The sequence below is a fragment of the Callionymus lyra genome, chromosome 14 (genome assembly GCF_982586985.1).
Source record: "Callionymus lyra chromosome 14, fCalLyr1.hap1.1, whole genome shotgun sequence".
NCBI classification, from domain to species: Eukaryota; Metazoa; Chordata; class Actinopteri; order Syngnathiformes; family Callionymidae; genus Callionymus; species Callionymus lyra.
In genome coordinates this window covers 16,603,011-16,618,878 of record NC_141831.1, presented here as the reverse complement: position 1 = coordinate 16,618,878, position 15,868 = coordinate 16,603,011, and the positions used below count along the sequence as shown (strand labels likewise).

The following is a 15,868-nucleotide window of genomic DNA, read 5'->3' as shown; positions in this document are numbered from 1 at the left end:
ACATCCCTTCACACACACACTCATATCCATGGACTGTTTCCTCAAGTTCCCAATCAACCTCTGCCTGTTTTTGGACTTTGGGAGGAAACCAAAGTGCCCGGAGTAAACCCCCAAAACACATGGGGAACAAGTTGCCTCCCTCTGGACCTGGAAGCTGTGAGGCAATCGTACTAACCACTGCGTGTCCTTTTTGTCAATAAACTTATGATTTTTATTCTGCTACATCGGTTTTGTGTCTCTACTATGTTACAACTATCAGATTGGTACTGACTAGGTTCTTGACTATGCATTGTGTGAGTGATGCAATATCTAGTTGGTACTTCTCAACCATGCAGAACTGTTCAGGCTTCGCTGACTCATGACAGACCAATCCTTGCCAAAGATTGCGGTTAGCTGCCGGCGTCGAAGCCCTAATAATGCTCTCTGATGAGCAGATGAGGATGGTCATATTTTTAGCCAATGCTAACATCTAAGATCCAGATGCAAAGGCCCCGTTCAGAAGTACAGCAATGGTCCGGTCCTGTTTTTCCAGAGGGGCTGATCTACAGGAGCACAGAATGAAGTAGTTGGTTCAAGAAATAGTCAGACATCGTCCTCCAAGGTATTCCTTTGGACAAGTCAAAGCCATCCACCATATAACAATGTCCTTACCCGCCTAATGTGCAACATTTGTCGTGGTCTTCTCTCTGAACTTTCAGGATGTCCGTCTTACGCCAAAACTCCACTGGATCTGTCTTCCTTCAATCATACATAGGGGATGTCCATGGTCGGTTTAGATGCCAACAACCCAATCCGAGCTGCCGCCTGTGTAAAATTGAAAGGCAATTTGCAGTGCTCAGTGTGGGTCCGGGTTGTCGCTGGGGCGTCGTCGAACAGAGCTTTAGGGTCAGGTTTCGACTTCCAAATCTCTCATCGGACATTCTGATGTGTTTGTGAAAGCAGTCAAGATGGCTGTGCAGGAGATGCATGTCTTTGAATAGGACCCGCTTGAGTTAAATGTCTTAATTGGAGGTGAAAAGGGGAGACTAGTGGAAGGGATGGACCATTCCCCTTGTTCGGGGGTGTCAAACTGGTCCAGGAAAGGGCCCCTGTCTGGACTAATTGGTGCCCTAGTTGGACAGAAAGTAGATCAAATGTAGTCAGTTGCAGAGAAAGAAGACTCAATACATCAGGGATAAATCAATAGCAAAGCCTGTTCGCCGAGTATGTAGGGATGTGCAACTTGAAGATAGTGTCGATCCAATAGTTTCTGGAACACTTGATACCGGTATCTCAGCCAAAAACATCTACAAGTCGAAAAATACATGGATTGTTTAAAGGCCAAAATACCAGCTCTACCAATCCTGAGGGTGAATGTCATAGAAAATAATCTCATAGGCCAAATAATACGTGTTATTTCAGAAGCTCCTCTCCGGACTGAACTCAAAACTTATGGATGTCTCGGAGCAAAAACGAGTTTTGCATACAAAATACCTGATGTGATCGAGCTCTATCAGTGATTACACTTCCGTGATGTGGCCGTATATCACACCAAAGCAAATGTTAGCTGACCGAAAACCCCCGCAAACATTCGTCCACAGCGTGAGGAAGGACAAGGAAGTTCCCATGACCTGAGCGGAATCAAACACGCGGCTGCTATCTCGGAACCATCTGCTTAAAGCTACTAAATCACATGTAATAAACCAGAATCAGAGCGGCCAGCCAAGTGCTGAGTGTTTTGTTTTTTTCACTGCAGGAGAGAACCGGGTCGCAGAGTCTGACGAGCAGACAGAAAACTCATGACTCTTAAATGTCCTGATGTGTTATTAGTGAAAGTGTTTTCCCCGGGTTCTACACCCAGAGGTTTTATCAGGCCGGGCTGGCTCGGTCCATCATACATCGTCTTGAGTCATGATCCTCATGGCTGCTCAAATGTTTATCCAGTCTAGAACATAACTGATATTATTCTGATATATTCTGCTGCACCTAAACATAGACCGGATTCACAATGAGTCAAGAGTTATTCAAGGTCACTTTGGTAAACAAACACAGGCGGTTCCGATCTGTGCCTCCAGGGGGAAATGCCTACTAAGGAGTCAGAGGCTACTTTTTCTCCTGTTCTTGAAGGTCAGTCGGTGAAAACTATGTCTATATTAAAGCGTGTCAGCTCAACTGTCCAAGAAACTTCATTGAGGAGCGATTAAAAAGGTCTTGTTTGTTTTAGAGGCCGACGGTGACTGCCAGACGTTGAGAGTCTTTATTGCCGGGTACTTGCTGGTTCACGTTAGCCTCCTGAGCCTGTCCGGGCTGTTTGGGGTCAGCTCTCGCTTGTGTTCCTGAAGGGCAACAAAACATGGCGGCCAGTTCCATCCGCACCTCTTTTTGTCTGTAGGCATAAACCAAAGGGTTGATGAGAGAGTTGCAGAGCCCGAGCAGCCAGAGGTAGTTCTCCAACACCTGGATGAGTTTGCAAGTTTTGCACAGAAGCTGAACGATGCCTCCCACGAAGAACGGACACCAGAGCAGCAGGAAGCATCCGACCAACATGGCCACCGTCCTCAGGGCTTTGACGTGGCTCCAGTAGCGCTTTCCGTCCTGGTGGTGGCAACCTTGAGGCTCCTGGCTTTCGGACGTTCTTGAACCCGCCTGCCGGATCCTGAAGATCTGCTTCTGGTGGCTGCAGGCGATCTTCAGGATGTCCAGGTAGATGCAGACAAAGACGGAGAAAACCGGGAAGAAGCAGACGCTGAAGACGATGATGATGCCGGCCGGGTAGATGACGGAGAAGAAGGCGCACACGCCGTTGTAGCCGACGGTCTGAAGCTGTCGGACCATGACTGGAGAGAGACATTATTAGAGAAGGCCTTAGGCTTCAGTGTCCAAAACGATTACAACCAAATAATAAATAAAGTAAAGTAAAATGCAACCCAAAAACCAAAAGCACATTTTCTTGTTCGACTTATTAAGCATTGAACATTGCACAGTTTGTCCTTAAAGGCCACCATAAGGACCACACAAGTACTATTGGTTTTAAAAGTGCCGAGTCATGTTACCCAATGAAAGCAAAGACCAAGTCACTCAAAACATCATAAAAAGTATTTTCAGGTCTTTCCATAAACTGCAGCTGTTGGTGTCTCATGTCTGTCTAAAAATGTTTGAAAATATATATTTGAGAGGATCAAACGTATTTATTGATCTTTGAAAGTTCCGCATAGAATTATTGATACATTTTTATTCCAGATTTTCTTTTCTTACAAATATTCACCATTTCATTATCAAAATGATGCTCAAGATACTTAGTAAAAGGTAATTTCTTGTTTAAAAATAATAAATGATGTCTGTCCTGCAGTTTTACATAACACCTATACATCCTTCTGTACAAAGACACTGTTTCTTTATGTGGCATAACTTAAAAACCAGCAGGAGCCGGTCAAAGTTTAATATATTAACAGTTGCTATTTGGGTCTTATAATAGTGGTTAAACTAACCTAACCACCCCATAATACATGATAGGTAGAAACCGTAACCGTAAAGTCATTTTAAACAGAATGCTATACTTGTTAGCTTAGCTAGTGGCTAACAGTGCTAGCTGCAGGGAGGTGAAAGTATCTGGATGTTCTGTTCTATGTTAGTCTTTGTATCCTTTGTCTTTGTTTTTTTTCTTTGACCTATGTTCTTTGTCTTTATCTTTAGACTTAGACTGTGTCATCTTGTTCTTCCTCTTTATGTTCTTCTTCTTATTTTATTTTTTATGTATTATTTTTTATTGTTTATGAAAAATTGCTGGCTATTGGTAAAAAACAATTTCCCGAAGGAGACCTCCTGAGGGATCAATAAAGTTTTACCTTACCTTACCTTACCTTAAATTGAGCACCTGTAAATCTGTAAATCTACAATGATATACAACAAAGATGTCGTTTATAATACGGCGTAATGTAATTTGTTAGTAAGCAGGTGGTAAACATGATTTCATCATTTGTATCATTGGTCTGGAGACCTCACCTGGAGAGAATCCTAGAACCAAGGAGCAGCTCCACAGCACGAGGAGGGATCCTCCGGCCGTCGTCTTCCCCGACAGCTGAGAGTACCTCAGCGGCATCTTGATGGCGGCGTAGCGATCCAGCGAGATCAGAAACATGGACAAGATGGAGGCGGTGCAGGGCGACATGATGAAGGCCATCCTCATCAGACAGCGGCTCTTCCCCGGGGCCGCCGGCGTGGAGTTGGACACGTGGGGGTCGCAGTGAAGACTCCGGGTCACGTTGTTGTGGAAGTCCTCGGTGGCCAGGCCCGTGGCCGCGACGCCCACCAGAGCGTCGGCCAGCGCCAGGTTGAGGACGAAGCAGCAGCTCTGGCTGCTCTTCTTCAGGAGGATCCTGAGGAGGACGACGGCCACCAGCAGGTTGGTGGAGATGAGGAGACTGGAGATGACGCTCAGGATGCATCCCATCCCCAGAGGCGGCATGTTGCTCCGAGCGACCGGTCAGTCATGGTGGACCGACATCTTCTCAACGACGACCCGCGAGCACGACTCTCCTGTGCAAACGCTTCATGATGCCTCATGGGAGCGGCGAGTGGGTGTCCGGCGTCCTGCTCACATGTGCTGAGCACCGTCGGCCCACGGATTATCACGCTCGACCACTCCCAGAGAAAACACACACACACACACACCGCCATTCACCTGCTTCAGAGGACACGCTTATTTCCACACAACAACATTTCTACTCGCCATCATGTCGACCAAGGGTTGGGATTATTTTCAGAGAAATCTGTTTGTTTTTAGAGTCATAGACAGAAATGTTTGTTCATTTTAATGTAGCGACGGTAGTTCAGTGGTCTTCATCTTCATCTTCGTCCAAAAAGACACTTAAAAACATCTAAATACCTCCGTACTGCTCGTCTGTAACGTCCGTCTTGTATTGAACGAGATTAATTGTTATTAAAACAAATTATTAAACAAGTCTATATTTTAAGCTTGTTTTATAGCAGAACAAGTGATACAGACAGGAAGTACTCAAGAACACAGGCTACTGTCTGCACTGGATATACATATACAACATATAACATATACATATAACATCAATTTTATTCTTATTCAAAGCCTCTTTATAATTGGTGATGTCCATAATCTCTGTTCCTGATGTAATATTAAACACTGGTCACCATATCAACATGTACATTTGTCTACTTTGATTTAGAAAGAAACCTTTAAGATGTTGATTTCAATCTCAATTCAGTAACTAAACAGTCCAGCTGCACTTACTTCAGTATAATGTATTTTTTTTAAATAGATTGCATTAAAAGTGTTCAAAAATAATGATTGTATTTTAGTGGTTGTTGATTTATTATAACGTTTAACTTATATACTGTGTGTATTAATAGTATTATTAGGTAAGTAAGTAAGAAAGTAATTTATATTTATAGAGCGCTTTTCCAGACCAGGGTCACAAAGCAATCAAAACAATACTCGATAAAATATATACTTAAAAGGTCAAGAAACACATTGTTTCAAAAACATTATGTCCATAAAGTCTCTTTCTTATTGATCTGTTTATTTGCATTGTAATAATCTTGCAAAATTGAAATTATAAGTGGGACTTTAAAGACCCAATGAATGTATCAATATGTTATACACCTATTACAGTTATTACATACGATGTACTTCATTGATTAAAATAAATAATTGCTATTATCTAAGGTGACGGTTCAGTGAGTCAGAAAGTTAAAGGAGTCAGAGTTGAAGATGTTGAGGTTGTCAACGACTAGAAAGAAAAAGATAGAATCAGCTGAAGTTGAGACGTTCGAACACATGTTTGTGTTCATGTGGAGACTTGATTCATGGCGAGAAGTATAAGTGCATCAAATGATACGACCGGCTCGGCTCCCGATCACTTAAGAGTTAAAGTCTAACCAGGGCCGTCGGGCTGATGGAGCCATTTTCCACCACAGTTCACAGACAAACATAGTTGGCCTGATGAGCCACGTCCTGCAGCTCAAACACCGCCAGTCACATCGAGTGAAGCCAAGATCTGATAAGAAGACCAGTGGAAATGTGTGTCAATAAAGATCCTCCATTTTACAGACGACAGTCCACACAACACCTTCTGCGCTCTTATGTTTGACCCAATTAAACATCATATTTTCACTTCACTGTTTATTTACTGGTTAATAAAGTTATATTAAATATTATATCCCCATGAGTTAGATCATGTGGTACAGATAGAAAAAAACGATTTATTTACTTTCTGTTGTATTTTACTATTACAGTTTTTTGTTAAATAAAAGATTATTTTCTCTGAAGTAGTATTAGCTTGTGACTCTTGATTCGTCAAGAGTCACAAGCTAATAGTCAAGTTTGCTCCAAACTAAATTTAATCTTAGTAAAAAAATAGTGAAACACAAACTCTATATGAGATTTTTCTATTGTTTTATCTCCTTATTTAAATAAAAGCTTATGTTAATGTAATATTTCTTGTCAGAAAACATGCACTTTGAGTGATCAGCTATGAAGGTAGATTTGTTCCTCCATTATTTAATCAAAAAAAGTTACTTTATTTTATTTTTTTTAATGATAGGTATATATATATATATTTATTTTTTGCCTCAATATTAAAGGATATTTTAAACTTTTTTCAATATTGTTTTATCAATTGAAGTCCTTTTATAGTTGTTTTAATTAAAGTAAAACATATTATAAAGTATTTCTATATTTTTTTAGTCTTTATATTATTATTATTGTTATTATTATTATTATTATCAAATGTACCTCCATACCCTGTCAGTTTAAAGGTTTGAAAAGGACAGAAAACACACCTTTTAGAAAGTTTTCTTACCCCATAGCATGGATGTACGGTAACTAATTTTCTACGTTAAAGTAGTAGTTAAACAACTAATTGTTATTTTTCCTTCTAAGTTTGTTTTTAAAAGAAAACATTGGCAGATTCTGTAATTGTAACGCCAGCACCGAAATAGATTTACAACTTCCGGTAAACGGTTGCTTTGCTACATTATTTTGAAAGCATGTCCGGAAGTTCAACTGTATGCGTTTGACTTTAGCTTACACGGATGATAGCCGCCGCGGAACTTTTTCTCCGTTTACTTATTTAAGAGTCGCGTGTTTGCGATGGAGAACCGCTTGAAATAACAGCGACTGGACCAGTTCGACAGCAAAGGTAAGAGACTATAATGCGCGTTTAACATACATGTTTTAAACATGTTAACCGGAGCAAAAAGCGCTTAAATGTTAGCAACGGTAGCTGTTAGCATAGCGGGTTTTATTGCGAAGCGGAAAAAAGTGACATATCTACGGTTTGAATCATTAGATTAATCCAAACGTTTGTTTTTTCATTTCTATCATCGTTTTATTTTACGATTATTTACACATAAATGTGATTCTCGTGACACTGTTGCTCGCATTGGACGCCCCCATGTCGTTATTAACGCCTGCCCACCGGCCGCTCAGCCAATCGGCTCGCTCTTAGATTTGAGTGACAGCCCTCGCAGCCAATGGTGACCCCCACAACAAAGATGACGCCCCCCCTCTCACTCGGGTTAGCGCGTCTCTTTCCGGTGCGGTCCGTGCGGATGCTGATGCTGAGGAGCCTCGCCGAGCTGTAGCATCTCCACCTGCCGAACCACTTCCATCATGATCCGCGGTGCTGGCTGGCAGCTGTGCGTTGACCTGTGTCTCGGCGTCCTGCTGTTGTTTCTCGCCAGGCTGCAGCAGGTGGAAGCCGCAGCGGCCGCCGCCGAGATGAACAACCTGAACTGGAAGCCGTTCATCTACGGAGGGATGGCCTCGATTGTCGCAGAATTCGGTACGTGATGCAGCATCCGCGGTGATCACATATTCATAGGGCGACCAGTTCAAATAATCACAATTTAAGATGATGTTAAATCAATATTCAATTCATCTGCTGATAACTCCACTAAAAAAATGTATTTCTTTCAAATTAATAATTATTTATAAACATCTGTATGTTGTTGATAAAGTCTAACTCAGGATCTATTATCTGTATGATAATATATCAACGTATTGTCGCCACGTGTTTGCTGACAAAAGCTCAGCAGTAAAAAATGTATTATAATGGTACTCATAAATATCAAACACTCTTCTTGTACTACTTTGAATGTAGGCAAGTTGAAATACTATGAAGCCGGTCATCTCTGAAACATTTTATTACAGTTTAAAATTCACTTTCCATTACTAACTTCAGCATTCCATTTAAGTCAGAGTGTGCTGAAAAAATAGTGCGGGGGTGGTGTTCGTTTTTCACGATCACCTCGCACCAGCTTTGTGATGATGATGTTGGAATTGATGCAGGGTTTTCCAATATGAAAAATGTACAATTCTAAAAAAGGCCTTTCAAGTCTTTGTAGTAAAATAATGAGAATTGGCTGTCCATCAAACATTTTCTTTTTCATGGCACCAGAGAACATGACGAGGCACGATTTTCAGAATCAAAAAATGTTTTATTGATAGTGTTGTTAACACAACTGGAATTATTTTTTAATGTTTCAACAAACATTTGGGTAAAATTATCCCTAAACTCAGTAACATGATGTTTTTTCTTTTTCAATTTCGGTCGATTGTCAAGTCTGTCTTGAATTAATTAATGGTATTTTTCAAAAGTCTAGTATTTAAATTGCCCTTTGCTGTAGGAAACAAAAGTCGTGATCTGAAGTGTAGCTCATATCGATGGCAAGACATGGAAAAAACATTTTATGATGTTAAAAATAAAGCTTTATATGTATATGCTACTGGAGAGAGATACTGACAATTTCATTATACCGCCTCAAGTTTATGTCAACACAAGAATTAAGTAGGTGCTTTGATTTAAACACTATTTAAACCATTGTTGAGCGACAGTGCTTGATCACAGTATTTATTCATTCAAGAATATAAAATGTATTGACGATTCAAATAAATGTCTTGTTATTTATTATAGTTAGTTAGTTAGTTAGATATTATTATTTAATATCTGTGATCAGTCTTTTTCTTCTGACCAAATTATCTTTCGACCTGTTTTAGGCAACTTTAACTTGAATCCAGCTGCTGCCACTAAGTCTAATATTAGTTCATTAAGTCGTTAAATAAACTTCTTTAAATATTTGGGGTAGAGAATCATCACAGTATCTTGAATCTTAAACATTTGGTTTTATCAAAACCCTACAACCCAGGATGCTTCCAAAACATGGATCAACCAGATTGTTTTTAACAGATCTTTTATCTTTGCAGTTCTTCCAGACCTCCTGCTCCCTTCCCTGACCACTCTCATGTATTCTCCCTATGAAGTGTTAAATCAAGATTCTCCTCTTCCATTCTCAGGAACATTCCCCGTAGACCTGACCAAGACCAGGCTGCAGGTCCAGGGACAGTGCCAGTACACAGAGGTGAGGTACCGGGGCATGTTCCACGCCCTCTTCAGGATCGGGAAGGAGGAGGGCATCCGTGCACTCTACTCCGGGTAAAGATCAATGATTTCCTCACTCATAACCTGAATTGATGTGCCAGGGCTCTCTATGTCGTCACATGATCGTTTGCTCCTCACATGATTGGCTGAGAGATCGATCAAGTGCTCTGTACTGAACTGAAAAGGCCATAAATTGATATAATATTTAATTAAGAACATGTATTGTTGAATTATTGGAGTTAGAAATTGAATTTTTAACTTTAAATTTTTTTATTTTTTTTATTCAAACAATAACAAATTGAAACTTACCATTCAAAGCTTACAATTCTTTGAATGTATTTAATTCCTGACTTTAGTAATAAATTAATTGCCCTAAAATTTCTTCAATCAATAAATTAAGTCTAAAAACACAAATTAAGATATTGTGTCAATTTAAAATCATATTGTTTTTGTTGATTTTTTTGATAAGAATTGGCCTTCAATTCAATCTTTTTTTTTCTTCATTGCTGAATGCGGTTCCAAGTAACATATAAAAGACGGTGGGAAGAAGGTGGATAGGATTTTGTGCAAGATTTTTGTATTTAAATGCGTGCAGTCAAAGTAAAAAAAAATCTATTTTGGTCTGTGTCAGGTTGGTCTAATGTTTTAAAAGGCTTTCATTCTTTGATATGGAAATTATTGAAACCATTATTTAATTTCAAAAGGTTTCAACATTTGAAATGTTAATAAATCATTCAATATTCAGATAGAACTGACACATATACTTCCATATTGAAAACTGAGTAATAAAAATCCATTTGTTTCTGTAAATATGTGGCGATCAGATTCATCAGTAAATGCTGACTGTTGCTTCACTTCTTAGTATTTCCCCTGCACTGCTGAGACAAGCCTCCTATGGGACCATCAAGATTGGAACCTACAACTCTCTGAAGAGGCTGTTTGTCAGTCGACCTGAAGGTGAGATCTGACGATGTTGATGATGTTTCACTTGCAGACCTCAGTTTGAGATGTTCCAGGGGAAAACCAAGGACAGAACATCAGAGGTATTTTCACTTCAGCGGCGTCCTCGGCACCATCAGCTACTCTGAGTCATGAATTATAAATATCTAAACTACAATAAAAAAACATTCCTCCAATCCTCTTCATGAGAGCCTCTTGAACTGAAGTCATCATCGTTCTCTAGTCGGACGTCTGAAGGCATAAACCATAAAAGCATTTGTGATTATTCGTCTCCCTCTGGACCAATGTTTACATATGAAAGTTTAATGTCCTTTTCTTTTTTATTTAGATGAAACGATGGTCATCAACGTGTTCTGCGGCGTGGTGTCGGGCGTGCTGTCGTCCTCACTGGCCAACCCCACCGACGTGCTCAAGGTGACTCGTCCATATTCTTTTTATGATCCTTGTTGGATGACGGATGAACCCATTTGTGTCTCGGCGGAGCCTGGTCAGATGTTGGCCGGTCTAATCGTCTGCATCTGGTTGTTGTCTCTCGAAACATCGATCCGATTAAGATCCAGACCTTTAGCTACTGATGCTGGAGGGGGGGGGGGGGATAAAATGGTTAAATAAAGTAAAGGTCGAGCAGAAATGCACTTTCTACGACCAGCCATAATTTTATGATCAACTAAATTTAGGGAGTTTTCATGGAGAGTTGTGGGGCCTTAGAACAGGGCTGTCAAACTCAATCTCACCAAAATATTAACCACTATGTGGGTCGTGGGATAAAGAAGGACCAAAGAGATTAAATATTGGTCTGACTTTCTTTATTATTTTCTTATTATTTCAGCCTATGTCTATTAATTGATTTAAGCACAAACAAGGTTCACTTCAGACCCTTTCCATTAAGTTATATTGACGTTTTTATCTGCGATTTACATTTTTACGACTGCTTTCTTTAATGCCTTCATTCAGTGTATATATATCACAATGCTAGTCCTGGCGTTATTTTTGACTTTTTATTTTAAGGCTTGTGTGGGCCGCCTAAGAAGAGTTGGCGGGCCGCATTTGGCCCCTGGGCCATGTGTATTAGACGTGTGCTTTAGCATATTTATCCTAAAATATCTCGTAGAGTTTGCTGTCCAGGGTGGATGTTCGATATTTCCACAGAGAGATGAGTCTTGAGGTCTTTTTCTCGAGTGAAGGAAAGATGGAGCAAGAGATAAACAAGTGGAGTCAGGAGTACTTTGTGCTAGTGAAGAAAGAGCTGAGCCAGAAGATACTGTCGGTGGATTTCTATTCTCATGAGTTCTGCAGTAACTAAAGCTTATGGATAGAAGAGTTTCTCAGCAGGTGTAGCTCATGCAACCAGGAGAGACTCGGACTACAACCTTTGCTCCTATGCTGAAACTTCTTTCACTCTTCTGACCGAAGGGAATTACTTGATAAAACACAGACAAAACTCGTCCCAACCATGTTCTGAACAAAATTCTCCCCGTCTGAAATTTGAAAACGAACAAGAGGTTACGAGAGCCGAGTCCATTATGAAGTAATAATGGCTTCACTTCTCCTCCAACCAGCTGTAATCACACCCCGCTTTGTTTATACAACGAGTCTCTTGAAGACAAGACTTTGCGGCGTCTTAGTTTACCAACATGTTTGACAGGTTTTTGAGCGTGTGTACCACCTACTATCGTTTCGAGGTCAATAGGTACAACTAGATGAAATACAGCAGCGTCTTATAGTCCACATAATACGGTAGTTTTCTTCACCAGTGAACTTTTTCCATGGGTAATTCACTCGACCACCCAAAACTGCTGTATGGTGGTAGGCCTGGAGATGTCGGTTGCATTCATTTCCATAGGGGTTGAAGTACTGAGAGGACACTTCAGTTTAGACCCTTTGAAATTACACAATTTTAACAGTAACGGTGTTGATGCATGTTTTCTGTAGTTCTTCTTGAACAGCAAAGCACAATTTGTAAGTTTACTCAACAACTTCTGAGTAATTACAGACAAAAAATAGTTCAACATCTGATGAAAAATGGTGACGAACAAGATAAATGCTGGAACTGAAGCTCAAAAGCATCTTTTAAAAATGTTTTCAATGTGACTGGAAGATGGACGGCATGATTATGACGAGCTCTTGTCTTTCAGATCAGGATGCAGGCGCAGGGCAGTCTGCTGCAGGGAAGCATGATGTCCAACTTCATGAACATCTACCAGACCGAAGGCACCCGAGGCCTGTGGAGAGTAAGTGCTCGTGTGGTCGCTGCCAAATGTCCTGATCCCTCACCACCTGTTCCCCGCAGGGCGTCATCCCCACGGCTCAGAGGGCCGCCATCGTCGTCGGGGTGGAGCTTCCCGTCTACGACATCACCAAGAAGCACCTCCTTCGCTCCGGCCACTTCGGAGACACCATCCTGACACACTTCATGTGAGTCGGCGACGCCGCGAGCTTCGGCCGCCGCCACTCACGCTCCCATGTCGTCGCAGCGCTAGTTTCTCGTGCGGCCTGGCGGGGGCGCTGGCGTCCAACCCCGTGGACGTGGTCCGGACCCGCATGATGAACCAGCGCGTCATGACGGGGGGGCCCATGTACAAAGGCACGCTGGACGGGGTGATGCAGACGTGGAAGAATGAGGGATTCTTCGCCCTGTACAAAGGTTTCTGGCCCAACTGGCTCAGACTCGGGCCCTGGAACATCATCGTATCCTTTCGCGAGAGTCAATTGTGCTTTTAGATGAGTGTGAGAATGAATAGTCTATTATATGGTCTTCAAACTGACTCAAAATCATCTTATTTTTTTAATCTCTTGGTAAGATACTGGTATTTGCTAGGTGTGTGAGAAAAATATTGATAAGCTTAAAAAAAATGCAGAATCTTTATCAGCTCTTTATCTATTTCCTTAATATATATTTATATATATATATATATATATATATATATCTCTATATATATACTAGCTTTCAAATCACATTTTATTTTTATACTATTTATTGTTAGGTTTATAATAAAGTAATTACATTTTTAAATGTACAATGAACATTAAAATGTTTATATTTGTTCATTTTTGTGTTGCAATTAAGCTCCCCGCCTCTAGATGGCAGCAGTCACTACCTCCTCCACAGCAAAAAGAAAAAAAAAAACCCTACGATGACTGAGCACGAGAGGATACAGTCGACTCCAACAGCTTTTAAAGCTGATATTTGGACATATTTTAGTTTAAAACGAATGAAAGCAGTTACGACTTCGTCGGGAGTCATTTGGTCAGTAAATTTTGCAACACCAGAGTCAAGTTCTCGGCAGTACTACAAATATATCCTTGTTACTACGATATCACAGTATATCGTAACGTTGTCTAGAGAAGGAGGTGAAGAAGGGAGTGCAGCCAGGGTGATTTGACATTCTGTCTTCAGCTCTGTTTTTCCTCAACTCCCCCTCAGTTCTTCATCACATTCGAGCAGCTGAAAAAGCTCCCGTTCTAGCCGACGCTGGAACTGCACGGATCTGCTGGACTTGAGACGGGGTCGTGCACTCCCCCAAAATAATGGCATCGATACAATCCAGTGTCGGTCGCTCGTCCAAACTCCTGTGTTGGCTTTTTGTTTTTGGGGACTTTAGTTTGCACAGATTTAGAATTTTGAGTCACCGGCAGCTACATGTGTGTTACGAGGTTCGTCAACGCGCTTAAATGTTTTGGGGTTTTTTTTTAAATAATTTGATTCTTTAAGAAAACCTTAATTTGTTGTTTGAATCCGCCACTGAAGGTCATGTGACACAGGTCATGAACAGTCAGGCCAAAGTCAGAGAAAATCTGGGATTTATTAATGTTTTTATTATCTTCAGGCAACTATGAAGGAGTTGGACTCTGTGGCGCCTCCTTGTGGCTGCACAGACAGGCGCTGGATCATGTGAAAAGAGGGGCCATGACGGACAGATGTTTCAGCACTGGTGTGTTTTATTTTAAAGGTGGATTTAAATCTTCTGGTCGTGTTTGAGCCATGTGAGGTTTTCATCATTCTTTTTCCAAATATATTTATTTATTTTCTAAACTTCTTGCTGATTAAACATCATGTGTTGACAATTATTTTGCATTTAATTTGATGGATAGTTGTCGTTTTTTAAAATAATCTTTTCCTTTTGATCTATTTTTGTTAGTTTTACTTCCAAATATAGATTTTTTGGGGGGATTTAGGAGAGATTTTTCTCTTTTTATTGTTGGCATTTGGCAAAATTCTGCATCACTAGCAACTGTAAAAACTAAACTAAAATAATTAGAAAATGAAAGAAGATCTTCACATGACTCCGACACGTCAACGTTTTATTAACAAAAAAAAAAGTTCTGAAACATTCCCCTCAAATATTCTCACAAACAAAATACGCCTCTTGAGTTACAGATGTTGTGTTGAAGGTGTGTTTGACTGCACGTGTGAAAACCGCTTCAGTGAATTCATGTATTTATTGTTGATTTGTTGTCTAAGCTTCATGTTACTCACTTGCTATTTATTTTAGTGTCCTGATCAAGGCTTGATCCTCGCACTCTGACGCGGGTGCGTTCAACGGGTCCACGTGCACACGAGATCTTTAGGAGACTCATCCGAGGTCGTGCCAAAACTTCTTTTTTTTGTTGTCACGAATGTAGAGTTCTGCGTCCACACAACGCCTGCCCGGGTTCTTGACACTTAAATGTAGACTTGTCAGATATGATGTTTTGAACATGTCACACTTTCTTCTAGAGCCAGAGTTCTGCGTCTTTTGTCCGCTATTTTGACTGAAGCATCTTAAAAAAAAAACAACGATCCAGTTGTAAGTAAAATAATGTTAATGCTTAAGTATGGACGTGTATCAGTGACGTCAGAATGTTCAATGGTTGAATTTAATATTTTAAATGAAAACTTTTGTCTTTTTCTATCAAATTTTGGTTTTAAGCATGGATTTTTACACTTTTCATAATTTCAAATATTCAAAAATGCATTTTCTAAATTAACTATTTCTTTTAAATTCCAAATAGAATTGTTGCTATTATATTAACTTATAAAAAACAATTAGATGCTAAAGAATAATAAGTTATTTCCGATGGCACTGTTATACTTCCTTACTTTAAGGGGTTAAGTTTCTTTTACTCGGACTAATCCTCCTGGATAATCCAGTTAACAGCTGGATTAAATGTAAACCCGGGTGATCCATGTGCGATGTCGGACGTTACGAGGTCAGTCACGTGACGACGGTCTGAGCCGAGAGTCCAGGTGTGTTTGTGTGGACGCAGATCTGACGGGGATTAGGATTGAAAGTACACGGTTTGTGTGTGTTTGGCTCATTTGCACTTTTGACTCCTGCTGTGTTCGCAACGCTTTATACGTTTCTCTTCCGAACATTCGACGTTTTATCTCCACAAATGTTGATACTTTCATGATTCTTTCAGATTGTAGCAGATCATTTCAGTTCAGACGCCTCTGTCACTCCAGAAACTGTTCACTTTTAATCTTCAATAAAACTCTTGCTGTTTGTAAGCGTTATGTCTGATCAGTACTTCTC

The 15,868-nt window shown here is 40.4% G+C and overlaps 2 protein-coding genes across 3 annotated transcripts; one reads left to right on the top strand and one right to left on the bottom strand.

Moving 5' to 3' along the window:
* Positions 1-2,199: 2,199 nt before the first annotated feature.
* Positions 2,200-4,708, bottom strand: LOC148066198 (glucose-dependent insulinotropic receptor). The gene is made up of 2 exons (XM_087808130.1): positions 3,982-4,708; positions 2,200-2,816 (listed from the first exon to the last, which is right to left on the bottom strand). The coding sequence occupies exons 1-2, from the start codon at positions 4,442-4,444 to the stop codon at positions 2,200-2,202; spliced, it is 1,080 nt and encodes a 359-aa protein (XP_087664256.1). The 5' UTR covers positions 4,445-4,708.
* A 2,321-nt stretch (positions 4,709-7,029) lies between these two features.
* Positions 7,030-15,847, top strand: slc25a14 (solute carrier family 25 member 14). 2 transcript variants are annotated; one of them, XM_087807920.1, is made up of 9 exons: positions 7,030-7,151; positions 7,696-7,796; positions 9,308-9,446; positions 10,255-10,349; positions 10,681-10,766; positions 12,488-12,583; positions 12,643-12,767; positions 12,827-13,040; positions 13,777-15,847. In XM_087807920.1, the coding sequence occupies exons 2-9, from the start codon at positions 7,733-7,735 to the stop codon at positions 13,816-13,818; spliced, it is 861 nt and encodes a 286-aa protein (XP_087664046.1). In that variant the 5' UTR covers positions 7,030-7,151; positions 7,696-7,732; the 3' UTR covers positions 13,819-15,847. The 2 variants fall into 2 exon arrangements, with proteins under 2 accessions (XP_087664046.1, XP_087664045.1); XM_087807919.1 differs by lacking the exon at positions 7,030-7,151 and having other exon boundaries at positions 7,592-7,796.
* The last annotated feature ends 21 nt before the right edge of the window (positions 15,848-15,868 follow it).

Coding starts and splice junctions, on each gene's coding strand:
- LOC148066198 (XM_087808130.1), bottom strand. CDS start 4,444: ATGCCGCCTCTGGGGATGGGATGCATCCTGAGCGTCATCTCCAGTCTC. Junction 2,817..3,981: donor GGTTCTAGGATTCTCTCCAG/GTGAGGTCTCCA, acceptor GTCTCTCTCCAG/TCATGGTCCGACAGCTTCAG.
- slc25a14 (XM_087807919.1), top strand. CDS start 7,625: ATGATCCGCGGTGCTGGCTGGCAGCTGTGCGTTGACCTGTGTCTCGGC. Junction 10,350..10,680: donor GTTTGTCAGTCGACCTGAAG/GTGAGATCTGAC, acceptor TTTTTTATTTAG/ATGAAACGATGGTCATCAAC. Junction 10,767..12,487: donor ACCCCACCGACGTGCTCAAG/GTGACTCGTCCA, acceptor CTTGTCTTTCAG/ATCAGGATGCAGGCGCAGGG.